This window comes from Aotus nancymaae, unplaced genomic scaffold (genome assembly GCF_030222135.1).
Source record: "Aotus nancymaae isolate 86718 unplaced genomic scaffold, 86718_ANA_hifiasm-v0.15.2.pri h1tg000029l, whole genome shotgun sequence".
NCBI lineage: Eukaryota > Metazoa > Chordata > Mammalia > Primates > Aotidae > Aotus > Aotus nancymaae.
Window position 1 is genome coordinate 41,094,853 of NW_026988442.1, and position 18,724 is coordinate 41,113,576.

An 18,724-nucleotide genomic window follows, 5' to 3' on the forward strand; every position below is an offset into this window, starting at 1 on the left:
AGCCAGGGGAAAGGCAGTGAGGACGGCGCCCCGGGACTGCCCTGCGGTCCCCACTGCCTGCTCTGCGTTGTCCCGTAGCTTCCTCGGGCAAGAGCGGAGTCCTCATCAGGTCGGGGAGGCTTCGCAGACGACCACAGCGTCGGACGGGTCGGAGGAGCTGGGTGGCCCTGAGCACCGGGCGGGGCGGCTGTCCCTGGGCTCCGGCAGCGAGGGCGCCGGCGAGAAGCGCGGCTACAGCTGAGCGCTCTGTGCCCTCCCGCTATTCCTCTTGGCGCCCGCTCACGTGTCCCCTCCGGGGTCCGCCGGCCCGTCTTCCGCACCTGCGCACTACGGAAGCGCGGGGGCAGCCGGAGCCTAGAGGCACCGGAAGGGGTCGGCCGCCTGTGATAACCCGGAAGTGACGCGCATTCCCGAGCAGGTGAGTGAGGGCGCGGTGGGCGCGGGGCCCGGGGGCGGTCGTGGCCGGGGCGTGAGGAGGGGCCTCGGCTTGGGCCGCGGGGCACCGGGGTGCTGGGAGCGGGAGAGGCCCAGCCTAGGAGCCGAGAGGCCTGGAGGGCTGCTGGTCTGCCAACCCGGGCGGTGGGGAGCGGCGGCGTGCTCCCCGGTCCTGCCCCGCTCTTCCGCAGAACCGCGTTTTGGGGTCGGAGGTGGTGTCGGCCACCCCGGTGCTGCTGTCACAGAGATGGGTGCCGCGTGTGAATTCCGAGTCAAGTTGTTTAGGAATTTGCCCTGATCCAGGGCTCTCAGTACTAAACATTTCCTCTGGAATGTTAAAGTGGTGATTGGTCGTATACACTCGCACAGGACAACATAAATACGTGCGCATTTGGATGATAAAAAGTTGTGTATTGTAAGCGTTTCCAGAGAGTTCACTGTCCGCGGGTGGCTTTTGCCCAGTGAGACGGGGTTATCCGTTCTGTTCCCGTTTTACGTTCTCTTAGCTGTAGATACCGAGGAATGGTGTTCACACACACCTGTCGATGGGAATCGGAGGGGCTTGTCGGGCGGTGTCGGCTAGAGAATACCTTTCTTTTGTAAAGGGGAGGACCCGTTGTGAAAGGGGGACGGGAAAGGAGAAGTCAGTTTTTTTAAACACAAGTTCCTCCTCAGGCAGTTCTGTTTTAGCAGAGAGAACATAGCAAAAGTTGAGGAGCAGAAAATGGATTCCTTTGAAATTATCCTGACCTTAGACCCTTGGGAAGTCTGTGTTTATGCGAACCTCAGTGGGAAGACTCCTGCCGTAAAATGCAGGTGTCACCAACAGCTGGGGGCCAGAGGACACTGTGTCACTTTGGGCAAGTGACTTAACCTCTCTGAGTCTCAGCCTCCTCTGCTTTAGATGGGCATAAAAAATGTAAAGTCAAGAATCAGTGCCGGACACGGTGTCTCACACCTGTAATCTCAGCACTTTGGGAGACTGAGGCAGGTGTCTCATCCTGACGTCGAGAGTTCAAGACCAGCCTGGCCAACATGATGAAACCCTGTCTCTATTAAAAATATAAAATTGAGTTGGGCATGGTGATGGGCATGTGTAATCCCGGGTACTCGGGAGGCTGAGGCAGGTGGATCACTTGAACCCATGAGGCGGAGGTTGCAGTGAGCTGAGATCCTGCCAGTGCACTCCAGCCTGGGCAACTAGAGCGAAACTCCGCCCTCCTCCCAAAAAAATATATAAATATACACATACACACACACACATTAGCTGAGCGTGGTGGTGGGTGCCTGTAATCCCAGCTTCTTGGGAGGCTGAGGCACGAGAATTGCTTGAACCCAGGAGGCAAAGGTTGCAGGGAGGTGAGATCATGCCACTGCACTCCAGCCTGAGCAGCAGAGTGAGACTCTTGTCTGAAAAAAGCCCTGTCTGTGATGAGGGCACTGTCCTCATCTGTACTGTCCCATATGGTACCCACTGTCGACATGTGGCTATGAGCACTTAGACGTGGCCTGAGGGACTGAGTTTTTACATTTTAGTTGATTTTAGCCTAATGGCCCCATGTGGCCTGTGGGTACTATACTGGACAGCTCAAGGACAGCCTTGTTAGAAGGAAAATAAAGACACAGAAGAGCAGCGCGAAACAGTGGAATTTGTTCATCTGGCAAGGGAGGGCCACATCACTCTGCAGGTCTCCAAAGAGAAATTGAAAGGGCAAAAAGGAGGAAGCAGATTAGCCTTCTCTGCAGTTCATCTTCAGGTTCCATGTCACCAGTGTCAGGAAGCCTGGTTTCCAGAATATCCAGGCTGGGTGGTGTAGCGTTACAGCAGGCTGAGCCGTGACTGTGCTTGTGTTGATGAGCCCGAGTTGCGTTTTTTCCCCAACCTGTTTTCATGCTCCACCCCTGACCCTTCCCATCTGATAGCTCTTGGGTGAGTCTCTTCACCTGTCCGCCTCAGTTTCCCCAACTTTAAAATGAGGATGATGAAGTATTTTCTTCACAGAGTTTTATGAGGACTGAATGAGTTAATCCCTGAAAAATACTTAGAACAGTATTTTGCAAGTAGAGAGGTTCAGGTTTTGAAGGTTTATTGTGAAATTATGTTCAGGTACTTTTTGTGTTTGGCACTACCATAAATGGGTGTTTTTCTTAATTTTAATGTACAGTTGTTTGCAGCTGAAACTTAAAAATACAACTGATTTTTTTTTTTTTTTTTTGAGATAGAGTCTCACTCTGTTGCCCAGGCTGGAGTGCAGTGGTACAATCTCAGCTCAGTGAGACTCCACCTCCCGGGTTCAAGCCTCAGTCTCCTGAGTATCCAGGACTACAGGCACATGCCACCATGCCTGGCTAATTTTTGTATTTTTAGTAGAGATGGGGTTTCACCATTTTGGCCAGGCTGATCTAGAACTCTTGACCTCGTGATCCACCTGCTTCGGCCTCCCAAACTGCTGGGATTACAGTCGTGAGCCACCGCACCTGGCCGGGAGTGTTCTTTTATAATAAATTTAACTTCTTGAGTAGATACAGGGCTGTTTTAGATTGTTTATTCTTGTATTTCTTTGATAAGTTGCATTTTTCAAGGAATTTGTTTATTTTACGTAAGTTGAGTTGTGATTGCATTTGCTGGCATAAAGTTGTTACTAGTCTTCTCTCGTCCTTTTGCTCTCTGTAAGGTGTGTTGAAAATAACCCTTTTAACATTCCTGGCAGTGGAGACTTGTGCGCTCTGGGTTTCCTGATCAGGCTAGCTAGAGGTGTTAGTAAGCTTGGCTTTTCAGTGAACCTGTTTCTTTCCCGTTACATTTCATTGTCTGTTTCTTTGTTCATTTCTGCTCTGTATTATTCCTCTCCTTCTCACTTCAGGCTTACTTTGCTCTTTCTGGTTCTTGATTAGGAGCCTCAGGTTACTGATTTTAGCCCTTTCTTCTTTACCAAGGTAACCTTTAGAGCTGTAAGTTTCCTTCTAAACACTGCTGCAGCCGCATCTCTTAAATTCTGGTGTTGTGCATTTTCATTGTCATTCAGTTCGAAACATTTTCTAATCTCTCTTTTGATTTCTTCTTTGACCTATGGATTATTTAGAAGAAGGTCGTTTAATTTGCAGATATTTGGGATTTTCCTAGATATTTTCTAGCTATTGACTTTCAGTTTAATTCTGGTTAGAGAATAGACCCTATGGTTGATATTTGAGGGAGATTGGTTGGAGGTCGCTCACGTCCCTGATATAAAATGGAGTATTATTTGCATGTAAGCTACACGCGTCCTTCATATACTGTTCCCGGCCCCGCCCCCACCCCCCCCAGTCAGGAGCTCTGTCACCCAGGCTGGAGTGCAGTGGTGTGATCATGGCTCACTGCAGCCTCCAACTCCTGGGCTTAAGTGATCCTCCCACCTTAACCTCCTAAGTAGCTGGTATTATAGGTGTGCACCACCATGCCCAACTAATTTTCTTTTTTTTTTTTTTTTTTTTTGGTAGAGACAGGGTCTCACTATTTTGCCCAGGCTGTGCTCAAATTCCTGGCCTCAAGTGATCCTCCCACCTTTGCCTCCCAAATTGCTGGGATTACAGGTATGAGCCACTGCACCCAGCCTTTCTGCATACATTAAAAAATCTCTAGATTATTTATACTACAATATAATATAAATGCTGTGTATATAGTTGTTGTACTTTATTTTTTTTAATTTAAAAATTGTTGTATTGTTTTTTTTGTTTGTTTTTTGGCTCCTCTCTGCCTGAGATTTGTTGACTCCGCATATGTGGAGGGCTGACTGTACATGACTTCTTTTCAGTGTACTGAGACTTCTTTTGTGATGCATCTCATGCTCTGTTTCAGCAAATGTTCCACATGCACCGGAAGATGGTGTATATTTTACAGTTGTTGGATGTACTATTATATAAATGTCAACTTGATAAATATTTTGATAGTATTGTTTAGATTTGATGTCTTTACTGTTTTTATTTTTCTATTTTTAGACAGAGGGTCTCAGGGCAGTTGTGGTGACTCAAGCTTGTAATGTCAGCACTTTGGGAGGCCAAGACAGAAGGATCGCTTGAGCCCAGGAATTTGAAACCAGGCTAGGTAATGGGGAGACCCCATCTCTGCAAACAACTTTTAAAAAATTTGTCAAGCACAGTGGCACTTACCTGTAGTCCCAGCTACTCCGGAGGCTGAGGCAAGAGGATCGCTTTACTACAGGATGTCAGGGCTGTAATGAGCTGTGATTACATCACTGCACTCCAGTTAGTGACAGAGTGACACCCTGTCTCAAAAAAAAAAAAGATAGGGTCTCATTCTCTCGTTCTGTTGCTCAGGCTGGAATGCAGCTTTGAATTCATGGGCTCAAGTGATCCTCCCGCCTTAGCCTCCACAGGGGGTTTGAGGGGACCAGGCACCCTACAATTCACCAGTCCCCTCCAGACACCACCAGGCATCCTACAATTCACCAGTCCCCTCCAGACACCACCAGGCACCCTCCAAGTAGCTAGGACCACAGGGGTGCACCACCAGGCCCAGCTAATTTTTTTTCTTTTGGTAGAAATCAGGGTCTTGCTGTTTTGCCCAGGCTGGTCTCAAACTCGTGACTTCAAGAGATCCTCCCACCTTGGCCTCCCACAGTGCCGAGATTACAGCCAGGAACCAGCTGGCTCTTTTTAACCCACTTTGTCAACCTCTGCCTTTCACTTCGAATCTGTGAACGTAGCATTTAGTGAAACTGCTTACACGCTGAGATTTAGGTGCACTTTCAGCATTGTTTCCCATATGTCCCCTCGGTTTTTTGTTCTTTTGTTCTTTTTCTTCTGAATTGTTGGGATAGTTCTTAGCATTTCATGTATCTGTTGGCTTTTCGGATCTGTGTCTTTGTATTGTGTGTTAGTAATTGCTCGGGAGCTTCCAGTCTGCGCACCTAGCCTTCACCGTCTGCTTAGAGTCAATGCTCTGCCCGTCCCAGAAACGGGGGACCTTTAATCCCCTGCTGACCTTTTTGTTGTGCCGTCATGTTTATTACCTCTGTGCGCAATGGAAGCCCACTGGACAGTGTTCTTTTGTCTACAGTCATACGTATTTGAGAACTCTTGAGAGGAAAACAGTGGCGTTTTATGTTTCCTGTTTCTGTCGCTCTTGCTTCCCTCCGGTATCGTTTTCCTTCAACCTGAGGAACTTTCTTGGGCATTTGTTATACAGCAGGGATATTAGTGATAGACTGTCTTGGTTTTCTGCCACCTGAGAATCTTTATTTCACCTTCCTTTCTGAAAGATACTTTCCCTGGGTATAGAATGCCTCAGTACCTTTTTTCTTCACGCACTTGAAAATATCACTACCTGCCGGTTAAAAGCAGTGGATCCTGGCCTGCATCCCGGAAGAGAAGAAGGGTGCTCTTGGGAAGCCGCTGAGCCCCGAGCCCCACCTGGCACTCAGCAGCAGTGCACCAGCGGCGGCCACACAGGCGCGGCTGCCGGGGACACTGGGGAGAAAATCCGTGGGGATGCCTTTGCACCTTGTCCACAAATCTAAACTCATCTCAAAATCAGCGGTCCTTTAAAATATATTCACAGTAAGGGTAACAAGGGGAGGTATCCCATGGAGAGGTGGCCCAGCATGGCGGCTCGGTCAGTCGGGGAACGAGAGCACCTGTGTGGAGCAGGGACGTGGCGCTGAGGGGGGATCACAGCAGGGCTTGAGCAGCTCCACACATGTCTTAAAGAGCAAGGAGGCCCAGTTTCTTATAGGCAGAGAATGGAGTGACCAAGACCACAAGAGAAAATTAGAATGACCCCAGAGTGCTGACCTGGGAACAAGGACGTCCTGCATGTAGCTGGCCTGCCTCCTCCCAGGTGTCAAGGGCGGTCCAGGAGTCAAGAGAGGCTGAGGAACCTTCCAGCCTAGAGAGCCGGAGGAGGCGCGGCAGCTGCAGGCAGCAGGGACTGGGACGCAGACTGTCCTGCGGGGAGGGGCGCTGCTGGGACCTCATGTGGGAGGGCCTGAGGAGGTGCTGTTGGTCATGGCCGGTCTCGGGAAAACACACATGGAATGTTCTGGGTGCAGGGAAGTCTGATCGGCGACTGACTCAAGTGATTCAGGAGAAAGTTCTTTGTATCCTTTCAACTTTTCTGTAACTGTGATTGCCTCAGAATTAAAGCAGAATAGCCAAGGACCCCACAGAGGGAGTGACCCCCCCCCCGAAAGGAGGTGACCCCTTTTCGGAGGAGTGAGGCCGTGGAGAGGGAGGCATCCAAGCTGCTTCGAGGAAGGAGGCAGGCGGTGTCCCCTCGTTGTGTTCCCACACTGGCCTCGTGGCAAGATTTCAGCCGTGCACCAGGGGCCCTTTCTGTACACGTCTCTCATACTCAGGATAGGGAGCGCTTTGTAAGGTTCTTCCTGTGGGACCCGCTGAAGAATGGGGGGCTCGGGGAGCAGGCGGTATTTGTGTTTGTGATGAAGGGAGAAGGGCTGTCCTCTGCTAGAAGGCAGGGTTGCCAGCTTCCTCACTGTGCCCTTGGCACATGCAGGGTCACCAGCTGCCATGAGCGGCTGAATGCACAAGTGACCGCCGAAATGAGACTTCGAGAGTGACAGTAGCTGGCACTTAGAGTCTGCAGCTGTGCCAGCCCTGTCGCTGTGGGGATCTGTTTCCACCCACACCACCATCAGACACCAAAAGTATGGGTTTTCCACACCAACAATTCACCAGTCCCCTCCAGACACCACCAGGAACCCTACAATTCACCAGTCCCCTCCAGACACCACCAGGCATCCTACAATTCACCAGTCCCCTCCAGACACCACCAGGAACCCTACAATTCACCAGTCCCCTCCAGACACCACCAGGAACCCTGCAATTCACCAGTCCCTTCCAGACACCACCAGGAACCCTACAATTCACCAGTCCCCTCCAGACACCACCAGGAACCCTACAATTCACCAGTCCCCTCCAGATACCACCAGGCACCCTATAATTCACCAGTCCCGTCCAGATACCATCAGCATCCTACAATTCACCAGTCCCCTCCAGACACCACCAGGCATCCTACAATTCACCAGTCCCCTCCAGACACCACCAGGCATCCTACAATTCACCAGTCCCCTCCAGACACCACCAGGCACCCTACAATTCACCAGTCCCCTCCAGATACCACCAGGCACCCTATAATTCACCAGTCCCCTCCAGACACCACCAGGAACCCTATAATTCACCAGTCCCGTCCAGATACCACCAGGCATCCTACAATTCACCAGTCCCCTCCAGACACCACCAGGCACCCTGTAATTCACCAGTCCCCTCCAGACACCACCAGGAACCCTACAATTCACCAGTCCTCTCCAGATACCACCAGGAACCCTAAAATTCACCAGTCCCCTCCAGATACCACCAGGCATCCTACAATTCACCAGTCCCCTCCAGACACCACCAGGCATCCTATAATTCACCAGTCCCCTCCAGACACCACCAGGAACCCTACAATTCACCAGTCCCCTCCAGACACCACCAGGCACCCTATAATTCACAGTCCCCTCCAGACACCACCAGGAACCCTAAAATTCACCAGTCCCCTCCAGATACCACCAGGCACCCTACAATTCACCAGTCCCGTCCAGATACCACCAGGCATCCTACAATTCACCAGTCCCCTCCAGACACCACCAGGCATCCTACAATTCACCACTCCCCTCCAGACACCACCAGGCACCCTACAAGTCACCAGTCCCCTCCAGACACCACCAGGCACCCTATAATTCACCAGTCCCCTCCAGACACCACCAGGCACCCTATAATTAACCAGTCCCCTCCAGACACCACCAGGCATCCTACAATTCACCAGTCCCCTCCAGACACCACCAGGCACCCTACAATTCACCAGTCCCCTCCAGACACCACCAAGCACTCTATAATTCACAGTCCCCTCCAGACACCACCAGGAACCCTACAATTCACCAGTCCCCTCCAGATACCAACAGGCACCCTATAATTCACCAGTCCCGTCCAGATACCACCAGGCATCCTACAATTCACCAGTCCCCTCCAGACACCACTAGGCATCCTACAATTCACCAGTCCCCTCCAGACACCACCAGGCACCCTACAAGTCACCAGTCCCCTCCAGACACCACCAGGCACCCTATAATTCACCAGTCCCCTCCAGACACCACCAGGCACCCTATAATTCACAGTCCCCTCCAGACACCACCAGGAACCCTAAAATTCACCAGTCCCCTCCCGATACCACCAGGCACCCTATAATATTCACCAGTCCCGTCCAGATACCACCAGGCATCCTACAATTCACCAGTCCCCTCCAGACACCACCAGGCATCCTACAATTCACCAGTCCCCTCCAGACACCACCAGGCATCCTACAATTCACCAGTCCCCTCCAGACACCACCAGGCATCCTACAATTCACCAGTCCCCTCCAGACACCACCAGGCATCCTACAATTCACCAGTCCCCTCCAGACACCACCAGGTACCCTACAATTCACGAGTCCCCTCCAGACACCACCAGGAACCCTACAATTCACCAGTCCCCTCCAGACACCACCAGGCACCCTACAATTCACCAGTCCCCTCCAGACACCACCAGGCATCCTACAATTCACCAGTCCTCTCCAGACACCACCAGGCACCCTACAATTCACCAGTCCCCTCCAGATACCACCAGGCACCCTATAATTCACCAGTCCCGTCCAGAAACCACCAGGCATCCTACAATTCACCAGTCCCCTCCGGACACCACCAGGCACCCTACAAGTCACCAGTCCCCTCCAGACACCACCAGGCACCCTATAATTCACCAGTCCCCTCCAGACACCACCGGGAACCCTAAAATTCACAGTCCCCTCCAGACACCACCAGGCACCCTACAATTCACCAGTCCCCTCCAGATACCGCCAGGCACCCTATAATTCACCAGTCCCATCCAGAAACCACCAGGCATGCTACAATTCACCAGTCCCCTCCAGACACCACCAGGCATCCTATAATTCACCAGTCCCCTCCAGACACCACCAGGAACCCTAAAATTCACCAGTCCTCTCCAGATACCACCAGGCACCCTATAATTCACCAGTCCCGTCCAGAAACCACCAGGCATCCTACAATTCACCAGTCCCCTCCAGACACCACCAGGTACCCTACAATTCATGACTCCCCTCCAGACACCACCAGGCACCCTACAATTCACCAGTCCCCTCCAGACACCACCAGGAACCCTACAGTTCACCAGTCCCCTCCAGATACCACCAGGCACCCTATAATTCACCAGTCCCGTCCAGATACCACCAGGCATCCTACAATTCATCAGTTCCCCCCAGACACCACCAGGCATCCTACAATTCACCAGTCCCCTCTAGACACCACCAGGCACCCTACAATTCACCAGTCCCGTCCAGATACCACCAGGCGTCCTACAATTCACCAGTCCCCTCTAGACACCACCAGGCACCCTACAATTCACCAGTCCCGTCCAGATACCACCAGGCATCCTACAATTCACCAGTCCCCCCCAGAACCACCAGGCATCCTACAATTCACCAGTCCCCTCCAGACACCACCAGGCACCCTACAATTCACCAGTCCCCTCCAGACACCACCAGGCATCCTACAATTCACCAGTGCCCTCCAGACACCACCAGGAACCGTACAATTCACCAGTCCTCTCCAGACACCACCGGGTACCCTACAATTCACCAGTCCCCTCCAGACACCACCAGCCATCCTACAATTCACAGTCCCCTCCAGACACCACCAGGCACCCTACAATTCACCAGTCCTCTCCAGACACCACCAGGCATCCTACAATTCACAGTCCCCTCCAGACACCACCAGGCACCCTACAATTCACCAGTCCCCTCCAGACACCACCAGGCACCCTACAATTCACCAGTCCCCTCCAGACACCACCAAGCATCCTACAATTCACCAGTCCCCTCCAGACACCACCAGGCACCCTACAATTCACTAGTCCCCTCCAGACACCACCAGGTACCCTACTATTCACCCGTCCCCTCCAGACACCACCAGGAACCCTATAATTCAGTTCAGTCCGACCCTGACATGGTTATCCTGGACCCCTGGTTTAGGGGCTCCGTCACACCAAACCACCTCGCACTTCAGATGCTAACTGCAGGGCACCCACACTTCTGTCCATCTTGGCTATACTTTGGGGGTTCCTGCAACCCCTTCAGGTTTGATCATTTGCTGTAGTGGCTCACAGAACTAAGGAAGGCAGTTGGTTTGCATTGCCAGTTTACTATAAAGGATGCCACAGGAGGCAGAGGCGGGCAGCTGGGTGAGGAGAGGCACAAACCAGGCCTGGAGGTCCTGAGCACAGGAGCCCTTGTCCCTGGGAAGTTGTGTCTGCCCTCACAGCACAGGACGTGTTCACCAAACCGAAAGCTTTCCAGGGCCCCTAGTTGGATGATTTCCATGGAGGCCTCATCATGGAGACATGATCACTTATGAACTCAGCCTCTAGCCCATCTCCCCTTGTGGAGGGTGGGAGTGGGACTGAAAGGTCCAGGCTTCTCATCATGTTTCGGTCTTTATGGTGACCAGCCCTGTCCCAAGGCCATCCAGGAGCCCACCAAGAGGTGCCTCATTAGAACGGAAGACTATCCTGTCACTTGGGAAGTCCAAGGGATTTAGGAGCTCTGTGTCAGGAGCCAGGAGCAGAGGCCAAATATCTGCTTCTCATTCTCTCAGTGCGACAGCGAGGGCCACTGTTGTCCAGCCGTGTGGATCAGCTCAGCCCGTCCTCACCCCCAGCCCTGTCCTTACAGCTCCCCATCCTAAGTACCAGTGTCCTTACAGCTGAGGAGGCTGAGGCCACACAGGAGCGTAGCCATCCCTGAGACTTGGTTTCCAGAGCCTGGATGCTGAGCTGCTCTGACCCATGTTTAATATTTTTGTTGTGTTCCAGTTTAACAACTTTAAAATTGTACAAGATTACCCACTTAATAATATTTGAATAAATGGGTGTCTTTATTTTCAATAAATTTTGACTTGCAGTTCAGATTTCCTTTTTAATATTTTTGTTGAGCGGATACTTGATATTTCATAAGAGGGCATGTCTAGTGTTGTGGGCGATTTAATGTTTTAAATCCTTTGTACAGAAGGCCTGCTCCCGAGTCACAGATCGGCTGACTGGGTCAGGGCAGAGAGGGTGAGTGCCCAGGGAAGTCGGATTTGTCAGCTCACTTGTTTGTTTCAGAAACAGGCATTGAGACCTGCTGCGTGGGGCTGCCTCTTTAGTTTCTGTTTCATGCCCAGGATTCAACCAAGTATCTCATTTTGCCAATCTGACTTCCGTAGGGGCCATGACACCTGCAAGGCTTTTCTCAGCAAGATCGAGGACCATGTTTGAGGGCGTGGGGCACTGGGCTTTGTCCACGCAGGCTGGCCTCAAGCCCAGCCAGCTACTGCCACGGCAGGTTTCTCCCAGGCTGCTCTCAGTCGGCTGTGCGGACCATGCCAAGCATCAGGAGCTCCCGGGGAAGAAGCCGCTCTCTGAGAAAAAGCTGGTAAGACTTCTGAAGTTAGAGGCCCCAAGTCTGCATGTGGGAGTAGAGCAGCTTGCCTGTCTACTCCCCAGAAGGCACAGAGTGTGGTTTGGGGTCCTCCTCTTGATCTCATCTCTGTTGATGTTAGTTGATGATGTTACTGATGGGGGCATGTGGAGCTTCTTGAAAATGATGGGGTGAAATGCAGGCCTGTGTGCTAAGTCCCACGCTCAGCAAATCCCAGCAGGCTGGGAGAGGCGCTGGGTGCTTGGAGAGCCGTGGTATAGGGTGCTCAGTTTACCATGAGCCTGGGTATCTTACATGTATATTACACATATCCTTTAATATATGTGGCTATTTCTTGATTTAAAACCCATCAGGGGGCCAGTCACAGTGGCTCATGCCTGTAATCTCAACCCTTTGAGAAGCTGAGGCAGGCAGATCACTTGAGGTCAGGAGTTCGAGACCAGCCTGGCCAACATGGTGAAACCCCATCTCTACTAAAAATTAATAAATAAATAAAATAACAAGTGGAGGAAATAGACTTTCTGTTTCATGGTTCTTTAAGCCTTACCAGTTTTTCTTGATCTGTTTACCAAAACCTCCTATTTGAAACATGATTCTCCCTAATAAATTCAAGAAAATACAAGTTTATGACTTACTTCATTCCTCCTGAATAGAGGGGCTACAGATTAGCATCACTGGGGCAAACAGCACTTCAGGAGAAAAGCCACTGTGGCGGGAAGTGTGCCCGCATAGCTGAAGTGTCCGCACAGGCCTGCCTCATCCCTAGAAGATAAGGCGAGTCTAGGTGTGGCCCTCCCTGTCTGGTGGACATTACACATTGAGATTTGGAAATAGCAGTTCATGGTTTTTCCATATGGTGGTGCCAAAGAATCTTAAAATGTTTGTGTATTTTCTTTTAAAAGAAAAAAAAAAGATGCATTTGAGGAGTATTGGATGGGAGTGCAGAAGCAGCAGGCCTGGGTGGCTGTTGGGCGTGGTGCGTCTGTCTGTGCATGTGGCAGAAGCCAGGCGTGCACCACAGGGTGTGGTGAGGCTGCAGCACCCTGGGCCGAGGGAGCTGACCCTTCTGTGGTCGGAGCTGCTGTGTAGCGAACAGTAACCTGGTTAGTTCTCTCTTCAACCAGACTGCACCTACCTCGGTGACCTCGCGATCGGCTTTCCCTCCAGCAGGGGGCTCTGTTTGCATCACTAGGGTTTTACAGTGAGCCTGGTTTGCTTCAGGCCCCAGAAAATACTCTGTTCAGGGTCGAAAGCCTGGCAATTGTGCAGGAACAACTCTAACTCCACTTCCCTATCGCATCCTGGGAAATTAGAACTTTCTGAGAATAAGGATCTACTGTTTCAGGAATGGTTTTTTTGGAATGGAAAGACACATTATTTAATGAATATTTCGTGAGCAAGATGTGGGTGTTTTCGGTTAGAAATGCTGGGGTTTGGTTTATTGTTAAATTAGTCTCACCCAGAATAAGCAGTGCTGAAGTTCTTGAAGTGTGGGTCCATACAGAATACTTACATCTGCATGGTGGATTTACCTCTGTCTACAAATGCTGCTGACTTGCGGGAGCTGTTTTATCTTTGAATTTTAGAAGAGATTAGCCATGTTAGTGTCATTAACCTCTAATTTTAATAGGCTGTCACAGATAGAAGTACATCTCAAATGGATGTGTGGTCTCTTGAAAGGCCCTCAAGTGCTGAGATGACGTGGGATGCTTGTGCTCTCTGTAGAAAAGGTATTTTGTGGACTGTCGGAGAGTGCTTGTCTGTGGAGGAAACGGAGGCGCCGGGGCAAGCTGCTTCCACAGTGAGCCCCGCAAGGAGTTTGGAGGCCCTGATGGAGGGGACGGAGGCAACGGCGGGCATGTCATTCTGAGAGGCAGGTGCCCTGGGGTGGCACGGGCAGAGTTGGGAAGGGGCCCTGAGTCTGCATGTGCATTTGAACTAAAAACCTGATGTATGGGCAGGTTCAATGGCTCATGCCTATAATCCCAGCACTTTGGGAGGCCAAGGCAGGGGGATCACTTGAGCCCAGAAGTTCAAGACCAGCCTGGGCAAAAAAAAAAAAAAATTATTTTTTTGGTCTCAAGATCTGTGGATCTACAAAAAATTTTTGAAAAAATTAGCCAGACATGGTGGCATGTGCCTGTGGTTCCAGCTACTCCAGGAGGATTGCTTGAGCCCAGGAGTTCAAGGCTGCAGTGAGTCTTGATCATACCCCGCACTCCAGTGTGGGTGACAGAGTGATACCCTGTCTCTAAAAATATAAAAGTAAAGTTTTTAAAACCCAGCTAGGTGCAGTGGCTCATGCCTGTAATCCCAGCATTTTGGGAGGCTGAGGATCACTTGAGCCCAGGAGTTTGAGACAAGCCTAGGCAACATAGTGAGACCCTGTCTCTTAAAAATAAATAAATGACCAGATGTGGTGGCACACACTGGTAGTCCCAGCTACTCGGGGTTGAGGCACAGTGATCGCTTGAGCCCAGGAGGCGGAGGCTGCAGTGACCTCCGATGGTGCCGCCGCGCTCCACCCGGGCCAACAGGGAGAGCCTGCCTTAAGAAAGCCGAAACCCCTGGTGTATGGATGTCATTTTTATAAAATATGCAGATGTTCATAAACAGCACATGCAAAAAGCAGCTTCAAGCATGTTTTGTCTTGTTTTTTAATTTCAGGAGCACAGAGTGTTTCCTGTCAGGGCCCCTGACGTGCTGGCCACGTGAAAGCTCGAGCCTGTGCGGCGGCCCCAGCGGGTGCTGCCGAGTGCTGGTGGTATTCCCACTCGCTCGGCACAGACGCGATGGCGATCTGGGAGCAAGGCGTTCACAACAGAGTCATAGAATGAAGCCACTTTAAAAAATGAGTAATTTAAAAGTTTTCAGAAATTATAGCACTTTTGGAAGGAAAATAAGAAGTTCACTTTTAAAAAGTCATGTTGCTGGTTTTGTGACTTCCGCTGCAGCCTCACTCCATGCTTCCATACGCATTGTTAAGGTTCTTAAAAGGGACACAGAGGTATCAGCAGTAGGCCATGGCTGTCTTAAAGGGACTGAGACTCTTGTTCTCACTTCAGTTGATCAGCGAGTCAAGTCCCTGTCATCGGTCCTGTCGCGTTACCAGGGTTTCAATGGAGAAGATGGCGGCAGTAAAAACTGCTTCGGGCGCAGTGGCGCCATCCTCTACATCCAGGTGAGCCGAGGCTGCCAGAGCCGGCCCTGTCCCTGTTGTTTCGGATCATTCAGCTCCTGGGGCCGCTCAGGAGACCCCTGTGACTTGATGCCCACAGCCAGGAAACAGCGCAGTGCAAATGGAGGCCGCAGACAGCGGGAAAGCAGCCCCACCCCCAAAGCAAACCCCAGACAGGCATTTGTACCAGGGTCACGCGATGTGCATGTCACCTAGTGAAAAACTCATGAAGTGATTCTCTTAGAAATCTGGAGCCCACAGCATCCACACTCCCTCCCTTTCTGGCGCCATGAGCCACCCTCTGACTGAGGAGGCCATGCCACCCAATGGGCCTGGGCATCTCCTTTGCCAGTGGAGTTCATTCTTCTCTTAGATTAGCTGTTTTGTTCTGGTTGCTTCCGTTCACCCTGATATTTTGGAAACACTATTTGGAAAAGCCCTTTGTGCAGTTAGAAGGGTGTGTACCCAGCCCCATGAAATCCCTGGAGCACTGGGACCTTTTTCTTGTATTCCGGGGTTGTTAGCGGAGGTGAGTGGGGTGGGGCTTCACCATCCCGTTCCTAAACTGGCAGCCGCCGCGGGCACAGTCCACTCCTGTCTTCTTCCCTTAGCGCCTGCTTCGGGAGAGTTACGGTCACCTTTCCTCACTGCTCATACAGCTCAGCTGATGAGCGCTTGCTGTTTCCCAGGTCCCCGTGGGCACGCTGGTGAAGGAGGGAAACAGAGTTGTGGCTGACCTGGCTCACCTGAACGACGAGTACATCGCTGCACTGGGCGGGGCGGGAGGGAAAGGCAACCGCTTCTTCCTGGCCAATGACAACCGTGCCCCTGTGACCTGTACCCCTGGACAGCCAGGACAGCAGCGAGTTCTCCACCTGGAGCTGAAGACGGTGGCCCACGCCGGGATGGTAAGTGTCCCCTCTGCCAACAGCATCTGTACACATTGAACTCTAGAAAATCCCTGTTCTCCATGGGGGTTTGCCAGCGACCAAAAAGAGAACAGCTTTGCGGCTCACCGTTTTCCCGTGAGTACAGTGCTGACTCGGTCACAAGCATGAGCCCTTGGTGAACCCCACAGTCCTGAAATCCTCCCACCAATCGAGTTAGTTACAGACCACACTGACACAGGTGCTGCTGAGGGCCATGCCACCATCTTCCCTCTCTCCACCAGGTGGGGTTCCCCAACGCCGGGAAATCTTCACTTCTCCGGGCCCTTTCAAACGCCAGACCCGCCGTGGCCTCCTACCCATTCACCACCCTAAAGCCCCACGTCGGGATCGTCCACTACGAAGGCCACCAGCAAATAGCAGGTAGGACTTCCAGAAATCTCCCACAGGTTAGACTTAAATGATGTAATTCAGAAAAATAATCACGTAGCTCTTAAATTTAGCTTTCCGTTTAAAATGTAGCATAGTTTTTCCTGATTTAAACAATTTTTTTTTTTTTAATGGAGTCTCACTGTGTCACCCAGGCTGGAGTACAGTGGCATGATCTCAGCTCACTGCAACCTACACCTCCTGTGTTCAAGTGATTCTCCTGCCTCAGCCTCCTGAGTAGCTGGGATTACAGGCATGTGCCATCATGCCCAGTTAATTTTTTTGTATTTTAGTAGAGACAGGGTTTCACTATGTTGGCCCGTCTGGTCTCCAACTCCTGATCTCAAGCAATCTGCCCACCTCAGACTCCCAAAGTGCTGGGATTACAGGCATGAGCCACCGGGCCTGGCTTTAATTTATACAATTTTAATCAGCCTGTTCTCTATGAAAATTAGGTTCACACCCCATCCCCCCGGGAACCTGTCAGTTACAGTCTAGAAACCTGAGTGGAAATTTCAGCCTGAGGACATTATTTCTTCCCACCCCATTTGTCCCTCGCTTTCATCTGTGGAAGCGCAGCACCATCACAACGTGTGGCTTAAAAGCTTTCCTTGTGCCATTTGAAAGAATAAAACTTTTTCCCAGAAAACAATGTACCCATTAAAAATAGTAAGCCTGCTGGCGAGGTTATTCGTCTGGCGCTTTATATCTGCAGAGTACTGTCTAGTAATTTCTATCAGTAATCAGACTATTAGTAGAGTGCAGGAAGCCATTTTCCTTTGTTTGAATCCCATTTGAAGCCGGAAAGATAAGAAGGCGTTAAGTGTCTCCTGCTAGACGGAGCCATCACCACGCCGGTCTCCCAGTTATCACCGAGCATTCAATTCCTTGGCTGGCAGTTAGTCCAGTGAATCACCCGGGTGATCAGATGGCTTCAGTTCAAGCCATTCCTTGAAAGGAAAGTGTTAGAACTCAGGAAATCCAGCCTCCGCAGTGGACTCCAGGCCTTCCCTCCCAGACTCGAGGTGGAAGGCGCGCTTGGTGCTGGGTGGGACCAGCGGTGACCCTGTGTGCCTGTCTTCCTTGCAGTGGCCGACATCCCCGGCCTCATACGAGGTGCCCACCAGAACAAGGGCCTGGGGTCTGCCTTCCTCAGGCACATTGAGCGCTGCCGCTTTCTCTTGTTCGTGGTGGATCTTTCTCTGCCTGAGCCGTGGACTCAAGTGGATGATTTAAAATACGAACTGGAGATGTATGAAGAGGGCCTGTCTGAGAGGCCCCACGCAATCGTCGCAAATAAGATTGACCTCCCTGAAGCCCGAACCAATCTGTCCCAGCTCCGGGATCACTTGGGGCAGGAGGTCATCGCACTGTCGGCAGTGACCGGTGAGAACCTGGAGCGGCTGCTGCTGCAGCTGAAGGTGCTGTATGATGCCTACACAGAGGCCGAGCTGGGCCAGGGCCGCGAGCCGCTCAGGTGGTAGCTGCGGCAGAGCGGGTGACTTCTGGGCCTCTGGCCGAGCAAACCTGGGCGTGAACTCGGTGGCTTCGAATGCATAAAGAAAGTGCCTTGTGGACATGGCGGAGTTGTGGTGCTTTTAGCTCTCAGGGACCCCACCCGCCGGCCTGGGATGCCCTCAGGTAGAGGAGCATTCTGTGCCCCCTGCTCCCGGATTTCCTGCACCTGTCAGCGCGCGCCAACTGATAGCCAGCTGACTCATCTGTGCTGATTAACACCCCTAATGAGGTGTTGGGGTGCCCACGCCGCAGTGGCCCTGCTGCTGACCCGGGTCTCCGCGGCGCACGCATGGACTCTCGGGTGAGCTCAGCGGAACCGCACAGCCAGAGCCCCAGGTCAGCGGTGCAGAGCGGCCTTCTCAGCACAGGGCCCCTCCCGCCTCCACGGCTTGCTGCAGAGGGAGACCTCTGGATCCACACTGGGGTTGGGTACGCCCCACTGTCCACAGCCCTACGGAGCCACAAGCCCGGGGCCAGTGTCGGGGAGGCTCACTGCTGCACCAGTGGTGGGAACTAGGACGTGAGTCCAGGCAGAGCGGCGAGGGCAGCTGTGTGCTTTTCTCCAACGCCAGCCGTCTGAGAAGAGCAGTGAGGGCCAGCTCCTTCCTGTCCTTCAGAACGCTGCCATGTGCTGGCTGGGAGCCAGGCGCCGGGGAGCCTCAGGCTTCACGACTGAATGCACCCAATATCCGCCCAGGCTACAGGATTCTGGCTAGGCTGCCGTGTGCATGGCGAGTTGCTCACTAAAGG

The 18,724-nt window shown here is 51.9% G+C and overlaps 1 protein-coding gene across 4 annotated transcripts; it reads left to right on the forward strand.

Annotated features, from left to right (window-relative positions):
* Positions 1-338: 338 nt before the first annotated feature.
* On the forward strand, positions 339-18,038 carry MTG2 (mitochondrial ribosome associated GTPase 2). Of its 4 annotated transcripts, XM_064382578.1 has the most exons (8): positions 410-418; positions 3,913-4,005; positions 11,748-11,956; positions 13,688-13,835; positions 15,028-15,143; positions 15,830-16,048; positions 16,312-16,450; positions 17,546-18,038. In XM_064382578.1, exons 3-8 carry the CDS (start codon positions 11,753-11,755, stop codon positions 17,938-17,940), a joined length of 1,221 nt encoding a protein of 406 aa, XP_064238648.1. In that variant the 5' UTR covers positions 410-418; positions 3,913-4,005; positions 11,748-11,752; the 3' UTR covers positions 17,941-18,038. The 4 variants fall into 4 exon arrangements, with proteins under 4 accessions (XP_012295998.1, XP_064238648.1, XP_012295999.1 ...); XM_012440575.3 differs by lacking the exon at positions 3,913-4,005 and having other exon boundaries at positions 339-418; XM_012440576.3 differs by lacking the exons at positions 410-418; positions 3,913-4,005 and adding an exon at positions 9,832-11,598.
* The last annotated feature ends 686 nt before the right edge of the window (positions 18,039-18,724 follow it).